Source organism: Ictalurus furcatus, chromosome 4 (genome assembly GCF_023375685.1).
Source record: "Ictalurus furcatus strain D&B chromosome 4, Billie_1.0, whole genome shotgun sequence".
Lineage (NCBI taxonomy): Eukaryota > Metazoa > Chordata > Actinopteri > Siluriformes > Ictaluridae > Ictalurus > Ictalurus furcatus.
In genome coordinates this window covers 10,829,840-10,846,938 of record NC_071258.1, presented here as the reverse complement: position 1 = coordinate 10,846,938, position 17,099 = coordinate 10,829,840, and the positions used below count along the sequence as shown (strand labels likewise).

Below are 17,099 nucleotides of genomic sequence, written 5' to 3'. Positions count from 1 at the left end.
GATCAGAGAGTGAGGCACAGTGCACACCAATCACCCCAAATATACTCACACTCACAGTTATAAGGGCAGTGGTTGTCAACTGCCAGGGTTTTTCCTCATTATTGCCAGTCATGGTAAAATGATGAAGAAATATCTCAGGTTTTATCAGTGAAGTACCCGGCCTCTGTGAATTCCACCCGTACAACGCACACTCGTCGTGACATTCTGTTGATATCGCATCTGCGTGTGCAGCATTAATAACAACCTTTTTTTTATTATCAAAAGAGAATCTGGTCTTCATTTTGTCCAGCTCTGTGCTTTCATCTTGGGTTTTTGGCCGCATTTTAGACTAAGCTGCCTTTAACAGACTTCGGCGATCACGTTGTGTGTTTCGAGTGAAGCACAAGCATTTTGGCTTTGAACTAAATGTTATCCTTAAAGTTCAGATAACAAACACTGCTGATTTAAGTCGAGACATACAAGTAAACAAATACTTGTTTTTCATCGCACTGATTAGACTATCAGCACTTCATTGCGGCAAACACGACAACGGTGCTTTCACTGGAGACGTGCCGGAGCAGATAAAAGTGCTGCTGGACAACACTGTCTGTTCACAGAGGGGGGAAAAAAACAAAAAGAAATGGTGGACTTTGAATGCCGCCTGTCTGATAGTGGGTCCCGGTAGTAGACCATTAACGTTTTAATGCTTTGATCCTTTGATCAGACGGCACCATCAAACACGCGTGAGAGTCTGTGGGTGTGAGGGGAGGAGGCAAAAAAAAAAAAAAAAAAAAAAAGTAAATTAGAACAGTCACCTTCCGGATGGTGACGGAGAAACCTTTCCCACAGGACATGCAGTTCTGCACCTCATGGTCCTCTGCCCACTTCCGTGTGAGGGTCTGCGACTGCTTTATCTGCACCAAGAGAGACAAGCACAGCATGACACATTCTTTGTAAATCAATGAACTCTCTAATACAGAAAATACTGATGGCATTGATGATGATGATGATGATGGCGGTGATGCTGACAGAGTGGACAAACCCCTTATTTCCCCAGTCGTGCCGGATTACGGTTGCGTTTTTGGAAATCAATGTGAAAATTGGAGCCACAGAATGCTGTGCGCAGTAAAATGATATGAGGCAGTGTGTCTGACTGAAATGTACGTAATGCAGAGAAAAGCTACTGTATGCTCACAAGGACTTTTAGCTATCTTTCAGCACACCTTTTGCTATTGGTATTAATTAGAACAATCCATTAACAGAAGATACACACAAACAAATGATGTTTAAAAAACTTAATAAAAAAGTTCACCATCAAACCAACTTACCAAAATTGAACTTTTGATGGAATGTACACTGATGTAGCCAACGTGTAGTAACTCACTCCGATTATTGAACATAGGGGAGACACTGACTGGGGTTACACTCACATTCAGAGCTGTGCTACAAATCTATCTGGCTTTGCATAGAAATACATGCATCTCCCCTAAAATAAATATAGCCCAGAAACCATGCTTTCTTTTTTTTTTTGCATTATATGAACATAATCTACAGGTGTAATGATCTAACACTTTGGATTGATCTATTAATTTAAACGGTAACATTTGAAATTAACTGATGTAACAATTGTAAGCCAATTATCATTATAACTCAAATTGTATCGTATCACAGCAGATTCAGTGGTATTGTCAATTATCGAATCGCTGCCTTATGAATCGAATTGTGAAAACAAGATTATGTTAATGCATCTTACATGCTTTCATATGGAAAAAACCCAAAAACCAAACTTTGGAAACTCAATATCGTGTGAGCGTTCACCCCCCCCCCCCCCCCCCAAAATTGAAAGTTATATTTTGACGTTACGAATTCAAGTATATTTAATTACTTCTAAGCAAGCAAGGCTGGTTTTACAGTTTGAAGCAGCATGAAAAACCCCAATAGAGGTGTGCATCAGGACCCAACAGAAAGGCGAATGGAGCGGGTGGTTTTTACTTTCATCTGAGTGTGGGTGGGTGGGTGAACGGATTTGAAGCATGTGGGGTAATGAAAGGACACGTTCATTAACGTGGGAGCATACTGGATGCACCGAGTGTAGAGGGTGTCTGCAGGAGTGGGATTTAAATAAAAAGTCACCTCAAAACCCCATGTAGAATTGTGTACATGTATTGGTGTGTGGGTGTGCGTATGAAGGACCTGTAAGGACTGATTTTCTCTGCCCAGCTCCTGCATGGCTGCTGTGGTGTCATCTAGTTTTCTCCTCATCTCCACCACTTTGGCTTGTAACTTCTCTATCTCGCCCTCATCCTTCACACACCTACAATGCAGCACCATGAACACAGTGAGACAGAGTGTAGATACATAGATAATTTATTTGTCCTAAAGAGGAAATTTGTTTCCACCGTGGGTGCATAGAAAAACAAACACAACACCATACATATAAACCATCATAAACAATCATGGGCATAGAGGGGAGCAGAGAACAAAATGAAAAAAATAAATAAATAAAAGAAAAAAATCATCAGGATCATACAACAAATGCAAGAGCATAAGATGGCATCACTATGGCTTATTACCTGTGTATGTGTGTGTGTATGAGCGTTTAAAACAGAGCAGAGCAGAAAGGCAGATAAAAGAGGCAGTTAGGCCATTCCAAACCTCTCAAGCAGGGCACGTCTCTCGTCTTGGTTGTTCTGCACAGTGGCTTCAAGCACAGCGATCTCTCCACGCAATTCATCTGTCTGTTTCTCCAGCTCGCTCACACGTCGCTGACTGCTCTGCCACTCTCGCTTCAACGTGGCAACATTCTCATTAAGCGCAGAAACCTGCATTGTGAGCTTTGCCTCGGCCTCCTCCTTCCGCTTCTCCACCTCCTCTTTAGCCTTCGCCTCCAATGCCTGGAGAGAAAGACACACAGAGATAGTGTGTGATACTGAAGTAGCAGCAAACTGTGTGTATGTGATGTGCTGTGATATTACTCGTGCAACTATTTTCACAAATGATCCTTTGCAAAAACTTTAATGTACTGAGTAGGATAACTGGTAAACCTACTCGTACGTTTGCACGCAACCTTTTCCATGTTTGAACACAACTGAACACTAAAATTGTACCTTTGCACACTTCAAAAGCTCATTTTTTACCAACCTCATGCATCACTGTAAAATATAGCCATAAACATTTTGATCATACAAAGAAACCTTTTAAGTTGTGATTTATGCAATTACATCCTACATCCAGACTAAATGTACACTACCGTACAAAAGTTTGGAGACACGTGACTGAAATGTTTCTCATGATCTTAAAAACCTTTTGATCTGAAGGTGTGTGATTAAATGTTTGGAATCAGTGTTGTAGACAAAAATATAATTGTGCCAAAATATTCATGTCTTTCATTGGAAAACTAACATTTTATTTACAATTTTTTTTTTTTTTTTTTTAATAAATGGAGGACTTGGAGCGAAATATTCCAAAAAACAGCCAATAAGTGTCCAGCATCAGTGGAAACTCCTTTAATACTGTTTAAAAAACATCTCAGGATGGATTCCTCAAGAATTTGGTTGAGAAAATGCCAAGAATACATTTCTGGAAATTCTGGGCAAAAAGGGGGTCTACTTTGAAGATGCTAAAATACTCAATTATTTTTTATTTATTTTGACCGGTAGAGTATATTAGCCAGATCCATGTATTGTATTTATCATTTACTTCTGATAATATTCTTACTGTAAACTCATCATGTCCCATTATGTAAGCACAAATTCTCCTCAAAACAGATTTGTGTACCAGCTGTTTATGCAGTTTGTCAGTCTCTGCTTTGTGCTGCTGTTGTGATTGCGTGATGGACTCGCGGGTGTTCTGATGCGCTTTCTTTTCCTGCTCCAGTGCTGCCTGGATCGCGTCCGCTCTGCCCTGTAGATCTACCTTCTGCTGAAGCAAGAGCTGCTTCGCTGCCTGCAGGTCCTTCAGCTCCTGCACACACACACACACACAGATACACACAGATACACACACACACACACACACACACACACACACACAAAGATACACACAGATACACACAGGAAGATACACAAATACACACACACACAGATACACACACAAAGATACACACAGATACACACACAAAGATACACAAATACACATACACAAATATACACACACACAAATACACAAATATACACACACACAAATACACAAATATACACACACACAAATACACAAATACACACACACACACAAATACACACAAATACACATACACAAATATACACACACACAAATACACAAATATACACACACACAAATACACAAATATACACACACACAAATACACAAATACACACACACACACAAATACACACACACACACACAAACACAGAGGTAAACTAGCCTGCACCAAAGTAGTATAATTCCAGTAGACTACTTCTTGCCAGACTACTGTTAGTTACAATTAGTGACAGTAATCTGCCAAGATATAATGAGGGCTTGGAACCGGAGATGTGGAATAGAAACTTTTTGGTTCAAACAGAGGTCTTAACGAGACACAATGTATTAATAAAATCTAATACCAGAACAACGATGAATGAGTTATCTTGCATTATTTCATGTATGATAAAGTGACACCGGCAGGTAGGGCTGCACAATTAATTGAATATCAATTGCGATTATGATTTTGACTGCCCACGATTAAATGAACATGATCGACTGCGATATTGACGTTTAAAGTTCGTCCTCCACTCATAGAAAACTCCGCTGCAGATCAAATCAAGCGCTTCCTACCCTTACAGCCAATCACATAGAGCGGCGCAGGGATGACGTCATTTTGTATCCCAAAACCCGGAAATGGGGTTAGCATTTTAGCGCTCGAGCTGCCAGTTTCACTACAAGCTCCAGCGCTTGCGCGAGGAGAAATCATGACACTAACATGATGCTAAATGGCACTACAGAGGTTGTCGGGGACATTAAACATCATCACGCCGAACAGGAAAAAACTTTGCAGATAAACTTAGGGCTCTACAGTGCAACCATTTCACTCGCATTTGCGACTGAAATACTTTGTGCGACTGTGAATAAATATTTATTTGCACCATTGCAAGTGATCTGTTTGGAGTTGTATAAAAAAATCGGGATAAAAACTACAACTCCAAAATACATCTACGCCGAGCAACAGTTACTTTCACACTCCTTTTCATCTCCTCAGTCAATCGAACAAGTGTGGAAATACTGCAAAGAAGCCATTAGGATGACAAGAGTAACACTGAACATCATCTGCTTCTCTCAACTTCCTGATATCACAAACCGCCAACTTTTATTGATCCCGCAAAAATGACCTGAACTTGCACCTACTCGTGTAGACACATCGGCGTCAGGCAGAGTAAATTAATAATAATGCTAATGCTACAAGGTGGGTTTAATTCAAACTTCTTTATTAAAAAATTCCTCACCAATCATAATCAAGATTAGCAACTGTTCAGAAGGAGTACGCTGCTGCTCTTCTTCACGCTCTTCACTAACTCAAATACATAGCGTATTCACTTCATTTAAACTTAAGGTTGCCAGATGTCACTAGAAAAGTTAGCTCCAGTTTCCATGTTTGGATTTAATCCCCCAAAAACAATATTATCAGCAGACATGGCAACACTGTACTGGGGAACCGATCTAAAAGGAACAACTGATAAACAAACAGAAAACTAATAAAATGTAAAGACAGAAAATGTGCTTAGTTATAAATAAATAATTTAATATAAAAAATAGATGTCATAATAACTTCATAAAATATAAATAAAATGAGAAATGGTGTTTAATTACTATGGGTGGCATTTAATATCAATTTGACATTAAGATTAGTTCGCCATCTCCTTAGAAGGCTATTAGCCTTTTTCCTAATATGGATCATGCTTGTGTTAGTCTACTTTTAATTAGGACTATTGTTTAAGTCTATTGTTTATTTTATGCTTGTTTATTTATCAATTAACCAGCAGTATTTCTCATTGCTATTATTTTAACTCAATTAACAGTGACCATGAGCAGAGAGCTTACATTTAACTGTTTATGATAGACCTTCTGATTAAAGCTTAAACAAAAAAAAGATTGGTATCTGGATCGGTTTCGGTCATAAAAATCCTGATCGGAGCATCCCTAATGAACACCATTAAACTAAAGCTCTTTGCGTCTGACGGGTAATTGAACTCACCCAATCACATCCTATATGAGATTATTCAGATATATACACAATATACACAGAGCGGTTCGCAAACTGACTCCAGCCCAGAACCACGACAGTGGAAAATGTCTAATAGTGTAGCTTTAAATATATTTAAGAGGAGCAGACTTCAAACACCGAACATTGATGTTTATTGTATTTGTTTACAAGGTGGAACAGGTTAACGGTTAACAGGTTTTTTTTTTTTGCATACAGTCTGTAAAATGAACTGAAAATAATCAATTTAGTTTATCAGAAGGTAAATTAATTTGTCATGGCTCACATGATGTTCCTAAATTCTGTCATAATTGACAAGCTCAAGTTTTCTCATGCCTACTTGTGTGTTATATCGTGGCACATTGACGTTACCATCTCTAAAAAATAATAATAATAAAATAAAATTTAAAAACCCTCAACTTCAACTGTGCTCCTAAATTTTTGTAATTAGAAATTAATTAATTAATTAAGAAATTGTCTTGTGTCTCTCCTCCTGTAAACACTGTTATTGCCTGTTCTGCATACGCCTGAATTATTTTCATTTGGTTGCATATTGTTATATTTGATGCATATTTTCATTTGGTTGATGGCATTTTTATTTTTACTTTTCCAATATTTTGAGTACAATTTTATTTATATTTTGCTTCTACGAGATGATGCACTTTAAGGACCAGTCTTTGATGCAAAGATTTCTACATTAGCAGGAATGTAGCACAACATGGAGGTGAAAGCAGCGGTCTGTTTATTTAAATGTGAAAGTGAAATAAAAATATGTTGTTGCTAAAATAAATCAATAAATAATCGTGATAAATAATCGAGGTCTCAATATTGACCAAAATAATCAGGATGATCATTTTGGCCATAATCGTGCAGCCCTACGGGGGGGGGGGGAGGGTTGCTCAGCAGCTAACCTTCTCACTCTTGTCTGCCAGAGCTTTGAGTTCAGCACTTAGCCTGCTCCGCTCTTTCTCTAGCCCACTCTGAGCCTCCCTCAGCTCCTCCACCTGAGAACGCTCCTTCTTTAGCTCCTCCTGCATCAGCTCCTGCTCTCACACGCACACACCCAAACAGAGAATAATTAGTGGCTGTCTGAGGTGAACAGTGTACATATGTATCTGCTCAGGCTTACAGAAGAGTCAGTCATATAAAGGGCCTGCTGGCAGTACCTGCTGCTTCTGTAGTTCTCGTAGAGCCTCCTCCTGCTGTTTGAGCTTCTCATCCCTCTTCTTTAAGTCTTTCTCCAGTGCTGCATGTCCTGTTTTCAGCTCCTCAATTCGGGCCTCGTGATTGTTCAGCTGGTTGGTGCTGGCCACCAGTTCCTCCTGAGTCAGAGCCAGTTTCTCCTCACGTACCTATACATCACAAGCTGTGCCATTACTGAACTGTAAGGTTTGCTTCCACTGCACAACGTACTGAAACTTTTGATATCACAAAACTCAATCTGTACTTTTCCCCTCCCACTGGCCAGTGTTCCAGTACCAAAGGTTCCAGTTGTATGGGGTTTTCTTTGTCAACTCAAAACAGGTACTAATGGTACTGGGGGTGTGACTAAGATCATTATTCTTTGCTAATAATCTACACTTACCGTATCATACAACATAAAAACTACATACACACAAACACCCAATAATAGATCATATGAGGTGAACTTTCATTGAGGTGATAACAGTTTAGGGCTGTGCGATTAATCGAATTTTCAATTTCGATTATGTTCTACGACGATTATGAAAACAAAATAATCGAGATAAAACGATGTGCCGCATTCTGTTTCACAATGTTTTGTCTTTTTAAAAAACGAGCGCCATTTTTCTTTACAACGGTGCGCTTTCACCCCTCCCTAAAAGGCCAAACTCACTCCCTGCCAGGCTGTGGCATTTTTAGTTCAACTCGAGCCAAGATGACCAAAAGCGAGCCTTTGGTCAACAAGAAAGGTTAAACCATTTCAGCCATTTGGAAACAATTTGGTTTCAAGGAGTCCGATGTGGAACAAAAACAAATAACGTTTGGGATCACTGGACAGCTCATTTCCTCTAGTGCCATGACAGCTGGTCTAAATACGGTCATTTCCTGTCTAGAGAAACTACAGGCTGATCTAAACCAGGAGACAGAATTTCATTGGTTAAGGAAGTTTAAAGCTCATTTCTGGCGACGCAATTCGCCGAATTTCTTCACGACATGCTTCGTAGGTTACAAGAGAGGCATCAATAAAGTAAAAAGAGATGTGGAAAAACGCAGAAATTTCATGGAAAAGCATAAAAAATAATAATGTAAGTAGCTATCCATAGCTCAAGTAAGTAAGGAAAGTACATCTAGAGGCATAGTGATATAATTTATTTTTACATTATTTATACATTATATATATACACTTTACAGTGGAATTATATTCAAATGAAATCCAGTGTTAAAAATACAATAAAAAGTTGTGTTTTTTTTTAAAAGTTCAATAAGTGCATGTTTCCAAAGTCAATGAGTAATCGTGTTTAATAATCATGATCTCAATATTGACCAAAGTAATAGTCACTTTTTCACATTATTTTCGCATTATTTCCATCAATGATTGAAATCGTTAAATTGAACAAACTAGAATCCCAAATTCTGTTGTGCCACTTCTTGTTTTGTATAGATTTCAATTTTAATGATGCTGTGTTGTTACAGATTTCGATAAAAGATGCCATAAAAGAATATATACATTTTAGTGTTAATGCCCACGTAGTGTGTGTATTGTAGTGTGACTCTCTAAAGGCTCAAAGTCGTCGTAGTTCAGAAAGAGTCATTTAAATTTCAAACCGTTCATATCTACTGCAGTGTGAATGCCACACACAAACCTTGAGGTCCTGGCGCAGAGCAGAGACTTCCGATTCCTTGCCGTAATAGTCGGACTGTAGTTTGTCCAAGCTCTCCTTGGTGCAGTCACATGTTTTCTGCAGCTCTGCACTGTGGTTTTTCTCTGAACTCAGCTGTTCAGACAGCACAGTCATCTGTTCCTCCAGCTTAGTCAACTCCTCCACCTACATCACACACATATACACCTTTTACAGAACCAAAATGTGTTTTGTAAAAGAAAAACCTCTGCTATTCTAAGGCACAGATTAGTCAGGCTTTGAAGGCTTTTCAGATACACTGTTTTAATGGATGTAAGTTACTGGTCTGACATCACTGCTGAAAAAAATGTGGCAGAAATGACAAATTTGTACAACATCATCAAATGCATATGATGCGAACAGCACATGCCTTCTTTGTTTGAGCGGTCTGCAGCTCTGCCACTTGGCTCTGCAGTTTTTTCACTTCCTCACTGAAGGATCCTTGGGCTGTCTTCAGCTGTGTCTGGACCTGCTGGATGTTCTTCTCCTTATCCTTCAGTGCATCCTGAGACTGCTTCAACTGGGCACTCAGTTCTTTCAGCTGCGCCCGAAGTCCCTTCTCCGACTAATCCAATTCAACTCAAGTTAATGAAAGGTTTTGCTCCAGGTATTTAATAAGTATAAAATGTCCTTTTATATTTTCTCACCTCTGTCATGTTCCCCAATTGAGCTTTGACTGTGCTCAATTCCTTAGCTGTTGCTTCTGCATTCTTCTGAAGCTCCTGCTGGGCCTTCTGGTGAGCTTTCTCCTGTAAGAAAGAAATGCTATTTATCTCAACAAAATGATAAAGACTATACTGAGTTTTATATACTACATAAAACAAATCAGTCACTTGGAAAAATTAAGTACACCCCTACATTTATCACACCTTCAAATCCATAAAATTAGAATCAGGTGTTCAAGATTGGGTGCCAACATGCAAGAAAACCCTCAAGCATCTTGCACCTAAAAGAATATTACATGGAAGAGTGGTCAAAAATTCCAGCAAGCCTGGTGGACAATTATGCCAAAAGCCTACAAGAAGTTATTTCTGCTAAAGGAGGCAATACTAGGTTCTGAGGCCAAGGGTGTACTTACTTTTTACACAGAAGAATCTCACATCTATTGATATTTCTGTTGAATAAATGATTGAAAAAGCTCATTTTCTTTGTGCTTTTGTTCAAGTATATCAACTTCATTAATAGGCACTGTTTCAAAGATGATCAAATGTTTGCTTGACCAAATGTCAAAAAAGCCAACAATTTCCATGGGGTGTACTTATTTTTTCACATGACTGTATATATGGCATGTAGATATCCCTTAAAATGGTACCTAAAAATGAACTCTGACATTTTCTTATTGCAACAGGCAAACAGAATAAATATTTTTTTCCTGAGTCTGGATTTTTGACCAGTGTTTATTTCATTTTTACTGTAATGACTTAAAAGATTAACAAATGTTCATTTTAAGTCAGCTGCACATTAAGAGAATAGAAAAATGAATTAGATTTATACTAATTCATTTCCTGATGGCAATTTAAGTATGACAAGAATGCAGTCACGCTATTGATGTTGGGAAAACATCACTAACAGTGATGGAGACTTTGGGCCAAGAGAAATTATATCCAACACTGCAGCACTTTGTCAATGACGGATGGGAAATGCCTGTTTTCTTTTCAGTTTTTCTCTGAAATGTACCTGTAGCCAAAAACCAAATGTTGAAACCACTTGGACGTGCACAATTGTTGCTTTTGTGTTCTTTGTTTCCCTCTCCAACTTCAGTCACAAGCCAAAATTTATTAGCTGTGGTAAACCCCTCAGAGTTAAGAAAACTGGTTCTGGCCTTAAAACGCACTCTCTCTTAGTGGCATGATGTGCGTCAACCTCCAGCGAAGCAAGAATAACCATAAATGTGTTAGTAATTATATTACATTTTATTTGTGGCTTTATTGTCTCCATGGAAACTTTTTGTTTTGACAAATCCCACATTGTGCTTCGGATCATGTGCATCATGGATAAACGGGGGCCTTTGAGTCCTTTTCAAGGAAAACCAGCATACCAAAACCCACCTTCTCTTCTAGGGCTGCTGTGCTGCTCTTCTTCTCTTTCTCCAGCAGGGTCTGACTCTCCTTCAGGGCTGTGGAAGCCTTGCTAAGATCCTTTTTCACCTTCTGCAGCTCTATAGCCTGTGCATCTCTCTCTTGCTGGGTTTTCTGGTGCTCTGTGTTCATCCCCTGGACCTTCTTCTCCAGCTCTGCCTTTTGCAGGAGTCCTTCCTCTGTGAGTTGCTCCAATCTCGTCTTAATGTCACTGTGCTCCTGTTTCAACTTCTCTACATGCTTTTGCGTATCTCCCAAAGCTGAGCTCTTCTTCTGTAGCTCCACCTGCAGAGCTGCAGCACTGAGAAGTTTGAAGAGACACTCCATTACTCAAACATTCAAGCAAAAATCCAAAGCAATCAATTTTCTGGAAATCAGGGTTTATTGTTACAAAATGGTTGCTGTCAAATTTCTTCAACGCAATGAGCAACAATTCACAGTGACAAATTAAAAAAAAAAAACTTTTTAATTTCAACTGTTGATAAAATTGACAAAATAACATGCTCAAAGCACTAAAAACCTGTTAAGTCAGTATTCATTATGATCAGTTTGTGCTGAGTTTGAACTTTTAACACACCATTTGTGTTGTTACTATGTTCATACAATTTTCAAGAAATGAAACTTTACATTTTAACTAACACTACTCACAACCTTAATAATTCCAGTATGGTTTATTTAAAGTGCAGGTTGAGCAATTTAATATATAATATAAGTAATATAAGAGCACAGGTGTTTCTTTGGCTCTGAGTGACACCACAGGTCATAAGTCATCATAAATGATTTTGATGACAGCACAAAATAAGAAACATTTCTCATTTTTTAAATCACACAGGAAACCTTTCCTCACATGGCTGAGTGATGGTAGCCTGGATAAGGGATTTTTTTTTTTTTAAATATCAAATTTTCTGAAAATTGAAAACAGACAGAAACCTACCGTGTGCTTTTACGATGTAAAAATTTCTTTACCTAAATCTGTGTCACTTAAATTTGTCAATATAACGACTATAGACGAAGATGGATTAATTAAGTCACACTCCTTATCCCTATCATGCATTAGTATCACTCTTCAAAGACCTTTTGCCTGAAAGGTGAAAGGCCTACCCTTCTTTTTCAGTGTCCAGCTGGCAACTGAGCTCCTTATTCCTCTTCTCCAGCTCACTAATTTGCTGCTGCTGTCTTTGTTGTGCCTTCTGTGTTTGTTCCCTTCCTGAGCGCAGCTCCACTAACTCAGCTTCTGCTTTCTGCCACACATATACAGGCGTTATGAGTACATGATCATGCTCTGAAGAGAAATGATGCCCAAAATGAGGAAATAAAACTACGGTTTGAGCCGTTAGGGAACAGATAATAGCAGGGGAATTCTCAGTTCCAGCAAAGAAGATAAAACCTGCTAGAAGAAGTTACTCAAGGGAAAGCTTAGACTCGGTGTGTACTGCTGACCTTGGCTTGGCTCTCCAGTGTGTCGGTCTTCTGCTCCGCAGCCAGCAGCTTCTCTCTGATCTCCTTCAGACTGGACTCCAACTGCAAGCACTTTTCCTGTTTGTCCTGCAGACGACGGGCCTGTTCCTCTAGCTGAGCCTGAGCCTTACTCACCTCCTACATACATGCACAAACAAGCACACTGCATTAACACTGCCTGTATTTTTGAAAAGACTCATGGGTAAAGTAATACAACAATCAATAATACTAAACTGACTCAAATTATAAATACTGATGGAGTTTGTACTGGAAAAAGGTGGAATATTGTTTATTTACCTGTTGCTTGTCTTGCAGTGCATGCTGGGCTGTTTCAAGATGGCTCTCTAGATCTGCTCTCTGGGCAGTTTTTGCGGCTTCAGCTGACAGCAGCATCTCTGTCTTAGCCTTTAGCTGGTAATTAAACATCCATAATCATTCACACTATTATTTTATAAGATCCAGTTTTAACAAAAAAACGTATAAATGTATTCGTGCATTTATACTTTAATGTAAAAACACACCTGGGTGTCGAGTTGGGTAAGTCTCTCCTTACTCTGGGTGAGCTGGGCAGTGAGATCTGTTACATTACACTCCAAGGACTGGTAGCGGTCCTGTGCTGAGCGCAGCTGGCTCTTCTGCTCTTGTAACTGCTCATGGAGGTTCTCTTGGGCTTGTTTATGACTCTCTGACTGGTTCTTCAGTTTTTCCGTAAGCTGACTTATCTATAGAAGAACGGAAAGATACAGTATTCCACAAAGACACAGGGTCCTCTGCAGCATGTGAAGGTTTGTTTAGCTATGTTGTATATATGTAAACCAATCAGCCATTACATTAAACCCACTAACAGGTGAAGTGAATAATACTGATTATCTCTTTACAGTGGCACCTGTCAAGGGGTGGGATATATTAGGCAGCAAGTAAACAGTCAGTTCTTGAAGTTGATGTGTTGGAAGCAGGAAAAATGGGCAAGTGTAAAGATCTGAGTGACTTTGACAAGGGCCAAATTGTGATGGCTAGACGACTAGGTCAGAGCATCTCCAAAACAACAGGTTATGTGGGGTGTTCCAGGTATGCAGTGGTTACTACCTTGGAGTAATGGACACAGGTGACCTGGTCTGATTAATCACGTTTTCTTTTACATCATGTGGACTCCCAGGAGTGTGTACACCGTTTACCTGGGGAACAGCTGGCACTAGGATTCACTATGGGAAGAAGGCAATCCAGCAAAGGCAGTGTGATGCTCTGGGCAATGTTCTGCTGGGAAAGCTTGGGTCCTGGCATTCATATGGATGTTACTTTGACATGTACCACCTACCTAAACATTGTTGCAGACCAAGTACACCCCTTTATGGGAAAGGTATTCCCTAATAACAGTGGCCTCTTTCAGAAGGATTATGCTCCCTCCCACACTGCAAAAAATTGTTCAGGATTGTTTTGAGGAACATGACCAAGACTCCATGGTGTTGACTTGGCCTCCAAACTCCTCAGATCTTAATCCGATCGAGCATCTGTGAGATGCTCAAGGCAAACAAATCCAATCCATGGAGGTCCCAGCTCAGAACTTACAGGACTTAAAGGATCTGCTGCTAACATCTTGGTGCCAGGCACCACAGCACACCTTCAGAGGTCTTGTGGAGTCCATGCCTTGAAGAGTCAGAGTTATTTTGGTTGCACAAGGGGGGCCTACACAATATTAGGCATAGGTACCGAAACCCGGTGGCGTACCTATATGACCGTTATGTACTGGACCAAATCAGAAGGTAGATTTCAGTGCCTCATTTCAGTGTCACTTAAATGCTTGAGCTGTCGAATTGAAATATTTGCGCTCTGGTGCTCCGAAACGGATGTAAGAAGCATCACCGCACGTGACAGGTGTCAGAATAATCTGAAAAATAATTTCCAGACTGAGAAAATTCATGTGAATGCAAGTTGGAACAACTACACGGAAAGTCGAAGAACATGGCAGACAACAGTGATTGGTTGATGGTAAGAAACTTTTGATTAATGGGGCAAAATCACATATTGCATATAAATGTTTTGTTAACATGTAATTTGCAATATGGTATTAGATTATAACAGTTAGTTGCTGTCCATGTAGACTGACGTACATTAATTAGAAAAGTTTTTTATTAGCATTAATCCTGATAAGTCAAGTAAAGCAATATTTAGTGGTTTCGGGTAATGTACTGGTGCAGTAACAACTCTGGGACAAAATCACTTTGTGATATAAAGCTCTGATAAAACAAACCCAACACATCTTTCTAGTAACTTTAGTGTCCATGTTGTTTTCTGACTTAAAAGCACAACTCGGGAAATGAGACCATCCGAGGAGCGCGTGAATGCAGCAATTACATTTGCTCTGATGGCAGCAGGTAGCCTGCTGTTCGCTACTTACATTAAACATGCTTAAATTAAAATGCCTAAAGCTAAGCGTTCTAAAGTGTGTCTGTATCTCACAAGAAAGGACTCAGACACCGCGACGTGCAACAGATGTTTTATAACAATTGCATGTAAAAGGGGAAACACGTCAAACCTAATGACACATTATTCACCGCTGTTTTGTGGCTCCCTTTTTTTTTTTTTAAGTATCGATTTGGCACTGATACCGTAAGAAAACCCAAACGATACCCAACCCTAATTAGGCAGGTGGTTTTAATGTTATGGCTGATGAGTATATGTACGATATATGTGTCCCCTGTACCTGCTCCTGTAGAGCGTGATTCTTTTCCTGAAGTTGGTTGAGTAAAGCAGCTTCCCCCTCTCCTGCCTGGATCTTGGCACACAGATCTTCTCTTTCAGCTTCCAGCTGGCTCAGGCTGGCTTTGCTTTTCTGCAGCAGGGCCTCCAGATTCTGGATCTTCTGGTCCTTATCACCAATCTGACGCAGCACCTGCTCCAAGTCATTCTACAAAACAGAAGATGATGGAAAGCAGCAGCTCTTAAGATCTCGATCTCTTAAATGAATGTTAAAAACAATGTATACATTTTCAGCATTACTGAGCAACATAACTATTTGTTATGTCCAGGACGATATACATCAGTGCTTCTCAATCTCTGTGAGGAGCCTATACACTGCATGCATCTGATAATTCTGAATTAACAAACCTTTAATGCTTAGGCAGCTTTGGAAGAAGATCAGTTACCTGCGCTTCTCGTAGCTTGCCGTTGGTGCTCTGCTGGACAGCTTGCAGCTCTTGATGTTGCTGTTTGGATTTGTCCAGCTGGTGCTGCAGGTCAGTGGACTTTGTAGTGCTCTCTTTTAGCTGGAACACAAGACACAACATTTAACCTGGGTTACCAACCACACAACAAGAACACTGTTACACTCATGAGCATGATCATTACTGTGGAAAAAGAATTCAAACAATCCCAATTTTCAATATGATCCTGACTGATACTAATCTGATACTGACTTCTTCTTACTAACTGTGCCAACTTGGTAAGATATGCATCCTATAGGAGGTGTAATTGCAGCCTGCTAGAAAACATGTTGTTCAGCAGACATTTGTTGTGCTAGTCAACATCACACAAGGTCAGGGAATAAAGCATGTCACTGGCTCAAACAGCAAAATATTTAAAATCTAATCCAATACTCATGCTGCCTTTCAGAACAGCTTACCTGTTCTTCTAATCGGGAAAGTTTGAGCTGGAATTCAGCAACCTGCTGCTCACGGTCTTTGAGTTTCTCTCCTGCGAGCTGTCTCTGCTCCTTCAGCCGGCCCTGCACCTCACCCAGCTGCCGCTCCGTCTCCAGAAGCTTCCCATGCAGCTGCACACCAAAGTACAGAGCAGTTCACGTCAATGTAAACTATATTCTCTTTCGGAGTGCCCATCGGAGTGCCCGTGTGCATTTTGTGTGTATATCTGACCTGGCTGATCTCGCCCTGCTGCTGCAGGGTCTGGCTCTCTCGCTCATCCCTTTGCTGCTGGAGTTGCTTGCGCTCGGCTTTCAGATCCTGCTGGCTCTTCTCGAGCTCAGCCAACTCCTTTCTGAGGCGCCTCACCTCTTCCCCACGTTCAGTTAACTCAGCCTGAGCCCGACTGACGGAGGCCTCTCCTGCTGATGCGCGTGCTTGGCTCTCCTGCAGCTCCAAATCCCTTTGGTGAAGGCTGGCCTGCAGATTCTTCTTGGACACCTGCTCCTGGCCCAGGCGCTCCTCCAGTTCTTGGTTCTCCTTCTCCCGTCGTGCCAGCTTTGCTGACAGCATCTGAAAAATGCAGTATCATAGTGTCAGTAATGAACAATCTGAACGAAGAATCTGAAGGCATCTGCAAACAAAAACAAAAAACTCAATTTAAGAAGAAATCTTTAAATACCGTCACTCCAGGATCACAATTAGCAATGTAACAAGCTACATATTACGGAGGAATATGAAAACATATTTAGAAATGGCGTTGCACATTGCACAGTAAAGTTGTGACGGACTGTCCATGAACAGCATTTGAGCCCAGAATAAAATATCTAATAAAACAACTAATAAATATCTGCTATCTTGTTAATTCTAAGACATATGGGAAACAGTTCACAC

The 17,099-nt window shown here is 40.0% G+C and overlaps 1 protein-coding gene across 3 annotated transcripts in view; it reads right to left on the bottom strand.

Moving 5' to 3' along the window:
* The window catches only part of eea1 (early endosome antigen 1), a 40,949-nt gene that overhangs the window by 3,016 nt on the left and 20,834 nt on the right, over window positions 1-17,099 (bottom strand). For all 3 annotated transcript variants that reach the window (XM_053622917.1, XM_053622918.1, XM_053622919.1), the window contains 18 exons: window positions 16,440-16,778; window positions 16,190-16,339; window positions 15,714-15,833; window positions 15,272-15,475; window positions 13,092-13,292; window positions 12,868-12,981; window positions 12,553-12,708; window positions 12,214-12,353; window positions 11,083-11,413; window positions 9,682-9,783; window positions 9,405-9,599; window positions 8,999-9,181; window positions 7,340-7,525; window positions 7,085-7,216; window positions 3,757-3,942; window positions 2,635-2,873; window positions 2,173-2,293; window positions 795-893 (listed from right to left, as the gene is read on the bottom strand). In XM_053622917.1, the coding sequence (XP_053478892.1) occupies window positions 795-893; window positions 2,173-2,293; window positions 2,635-2,873; window positions 3,757-3,942; window positions 7,085-7,216; window positions 7,340-7,525; window positions 8,999-9,181; window positions 9,405-9,599; window positions 9,682-9,783; window positions 11,083-11,413; window positions 12,214-12,353; window positions 12,553-12,708; window positions 12,868-12,981; window positions 13,092-13,292; window positions 15,272-15,475; window positions 15,714-15,833; window positions 16,190-16,339; window positions 16,440-16,778 (3,198 nt within the window). The remainder of the gene's footprint in view (window positions 1-794; window positions 894-2,172; window positions 2,294-2,634; window positions 2,874-3,756; window positions 3,943-7,084; window positions 7,217-7,339; window positions 7,526-8,998; window positions 9,182-9,404; window positions 9,600-9,681; window positions 9,784-11,082; window positions 11,414-12,213; window positions 12,354-12,552; window positions 12,709-12,867; window positions 12,982-13,091; window positions 13,293-15,271; window positions 15,476-15,713; window positions 15,834-16,189; window positions 16,340-16,439; window positions 16,779-17,099) is intronic.